Source organism: Diospyros lotus, chromosome 2 (assembly GCF_014633365.1).
Source record: "Diospyros lotus cultivar Yz01 chromosome 2, ASM1463336v1, whole genome shotgun sequence".
Lineage (NCBI taxonomy): Eukaryota > Viridiplantae > Streptophyta > Magnoliopsida > Ericales > Ebenaceae > Diospyros > Diospyros lotus.
The window spans coordinates 28,902,995-28,906,254 of NC_068339.1; the positions used below are offsets into that span (position 1 = coordinate 28,902,995).

General features: G+C 37.5%; 1 protein-coding gene across 1 annotated transcript; it reads left to right on the top strand.

The window, feature by feature from the left end:
• Nucleotides 1-2,111: 2,111 nt before the first annotated feature.
• On the top strand, nucleotides 2,112-2,978 carry LOC127794758 (uncharacterized). Its single transcript, XM_052326004.1, has one exon. The coding sequence runs from the start codon at nucleotides 2,112-2,114 to the stop codon at nucleotides 2,976-2,978; it is 867 nt and encodes a 288-aa protein (XP_052181964.1).
• Nucleotides 2,979-3,260: the final 282 nt, after the last annotated feature.

Below are 3,260 nucleotides of genomic sequence, written 5' to 3' on the forward strand. Positions count from 1 at the left end.
TATATATATATATATATAGCTTATATAATCATCTTCTTCTTTATCATCATATATATTTCTCTTGTAGAAAAACCTTGTGTTCTAGAACCCTCTTTATTTCACTTACTCAAGTGAAAAACACTTTCACTTTGCCATAAAATTCTATTTAGATTGGCAATTACTTATAAAAGTCATGTTAATCTTCTTTTTTCTATGCATGCCATTCGTGTCTTAAAAGACTCAAACAAATATTCTTCTACTTTTATAATATATATAAGGACAAAAATATATATACACACTGATGTATTATAAATAAAAGCCCAATAAAAAGTAAAATGCCCAAACAAAAAGTAAATCTAAACGAAACCAATAAGAATTTCTAGGAGACTGAGGCTGAAGTCATATATAGCCCCCTCACCTTTTCTCATTTAATCACTTAGCCCCCTCAACTTGAGAAGGACCTATTAGGTCCCTCAACTTTTAATTAAGAACCTCTTAAACACTCAAGACCAACAATCTATCTGCGTGCAATACACGCCCTCATTTCTGTCACAAAAGTAAAACCCTTTTTCCTAAACACCCTAAACAGAACTCTTGCCTTGGTGTTGCTCTTGCTTGTGCTCTTTATGGCTCTTGCAAACGCCGTCGATCTCGCCCACGCCTTTGATCTGGCTGTCGAGCACGCTGTCTCCATCCAGATCTTGTTGTCGCTGTCGATCTCAATATCTATCCTGGTCTATGCGTCGATATCTCGCCGTCGAGATCTTCTTGTTGCCGTGTGTCTCGATCGATCTCGATCTCTCCGTCACCGTGGGTCTCGATCTCGGTCTCTCCGTCGATACCCTTATGTCATCGTCGATGTCGGTCTCTCCATTGGTATCTCGCTCTTGGTCTCAATGTCGCCTTCAATATCTCGCCATCGCTGATCTCGTTGTCGCTCTTGCTTTCGTCGTTGCTATTTATCTCCGGTGAGGTGCCTTTGTGTTTCAATTTGCTACAAAATGAGCTAACATTTACTACTTGTCTATATGAATGTTAGGGTTCATTTTGTTGATGTTCACTGTGGTGTATGTGAATTTGCTTGGAAGTGAGTTTTAGGGGTTCATTTTGGAAATGAAAATTTGAATTTTGTTAATGTTCACTATGGGTTCATTCTGTTGATGAATTTTAGGGGTTTATTTTGGAAATTAAAATATTTTTGGAATTGAAATGAATTTCTTAATTTGTTGTCATGGTTCACGGTTTTGAGTAATAATTGAATAGATTCTATTAAATTTGATGTTGGTCGGTAATTGAATTTATTTTTGTTTATTATATTATTTAGGGAAATTTGATTTGCACATGGCTGAAAAAGTTGTGATGTTAAGGTGGAATCATGGGGGAAATTTTGTAATTGATAATGGGGTAAAGAGGTATGTTGGGGGCCTTCAAACTGAAGACATTGTTGATCCAGATTTATTGTCATTTATTGAATTAAATACACGTGTCAAGGAGTTGGGTTACACCAATCACATGGCCATTTACTATAGATAGGTAAAAGATGTTGATGTCCTGCATTACACTTTAATTGAAGGAGATCAAAATGTGCTTAGTTTCTGTGCGGTAATTGGGAACGATGATATTATGGATGTGTTTGTTCAGCATATAGATAGTGAGGTTAACCCTTTAAGAAATAAGGGAAGTGGGGTGGGAGATTTCGAATTGCAGGGTTTGGGGGAAAGCACTGATGATAGTAGTACTGACACTAGCGAGAGCAATAGTGAGAAAAGTATTGACCCACCAGAAGAAGATGTTGGTGGATAGTTTATATTTACTGATGTTGATGATGAGGTTAGGATAGCAAGAGAAAGGTTGAGGAATGACAAAAAGAGTGTTCGTTCTACACAAGAAGGGGAACTATCATTAGGGGAAGTAGGTAATGATGCGGGGTTCCATGGGGAACTTGTTATGCCTGGTACATCTCAGGGTGTAGTTGGAGGTGATGAGCCTTTTGAGAATAGCTCTAATCCTAATAGTAGGGGGGTATTGCCAAAGAACATGAGGATGAGGTTGAGGCCAGTTAAGGAAGAGGACAAAAACATAGAAATTTTTGCTATGATCTGAACTCAAAATTTCCATACTGGGAGTTGAGTATGATATTTAATAGTGTAGATGAGTTCAGAGAGGTTGTGTCCAAGTATGCTATGGTAAGGGGAGTAAAGCTAACCATTAGACCTAATGAGAGGAAAAGGGTCAGGGTGAAGTATAAGGAAGGATGCCCATGGCTATTATTTGGTAGTTTAGATAGAAAATCAAACAAATTCATTATCAAGACTTACAACTCTGTACATAAGTGCTATAAAAGCAATAGGAATAGGTTATGTAATTCAAAGTTTATTGCTAGGCATTTCAGGGAGAGGATTTTGTCTCAACCTGAGATAAAGATTAGAGAAATACAACAACTCTGTAGAGAGTCTTTGAATATGTTTGTGGGAAAAACAGTGTGTAGAAGAGCAAAGAATAAGGTGATTGCAAGTATGATAGGTGACTACAGAGTTGAATATGGTAGGCTACATGACTATGCAGATGAAATTAAGAGATCCAATCCTAGTACGACATGTTTTGTTAAAGTAAAAAGGGATGAAGATTGCGTGCAACAGTTCAAAAGATTTTATGTTTGTTTTGATGCTATTAAGAAAGGATATAAGGCTGGGTGTAGACCGATTTTGGGATTCGATGGATGCTTTCTCATGGGTCCATGTAAGGGTCAACTTTTATGTTGTGTATCAAAGGACGATAATAATCAAATGTTTCCAGTAACGTGGGGGGCTGTGGATATAGAAAATAAGAAAAACTGGAAGTGGTTTATCTCTACAGTCAAGATGGACCTTGGTATGGAAACAGGTGCTAGCTGGACAATGGTCATAGATATGCAAAAGGGTTTGGATTCTGCTATTGTTGACGAGTTGCCTAATGTAGAGCATAGAATGTGTGCTAGACACATGGTTGAATTGGGTTAAGAAATAGAGAGGTGAGGACAAGAGGAAGAAATTTTGGGAGGTTGCATGAGCACCATTTGAGCAGTTGACAAAGGAAACATGAATGAGGTTTTCAATGGTTGGATTCTTAATGCTAGAATGAAGTCAATTCATATAATGTTAGAAGAAATCAGGGTATAGGTGATGGAAATGATTGCAACCATGAGATAATTTGTAGAAACATGGATATTAGACATTTCACCTCATGCAATGGAGAAGTTGGAGGCGAACAAGATCTTAGCAATGAAGTGTCACATTCGGTGG

Coding starts and splice junctions, on each gene's coding strand:
- LOC127794758 (XM_052326004.1), top strand. CDS start 2,112: ATGATATTTAATAGTGTAGATGAGTTCAGAGAGGTTGTGTCCAAGTAT.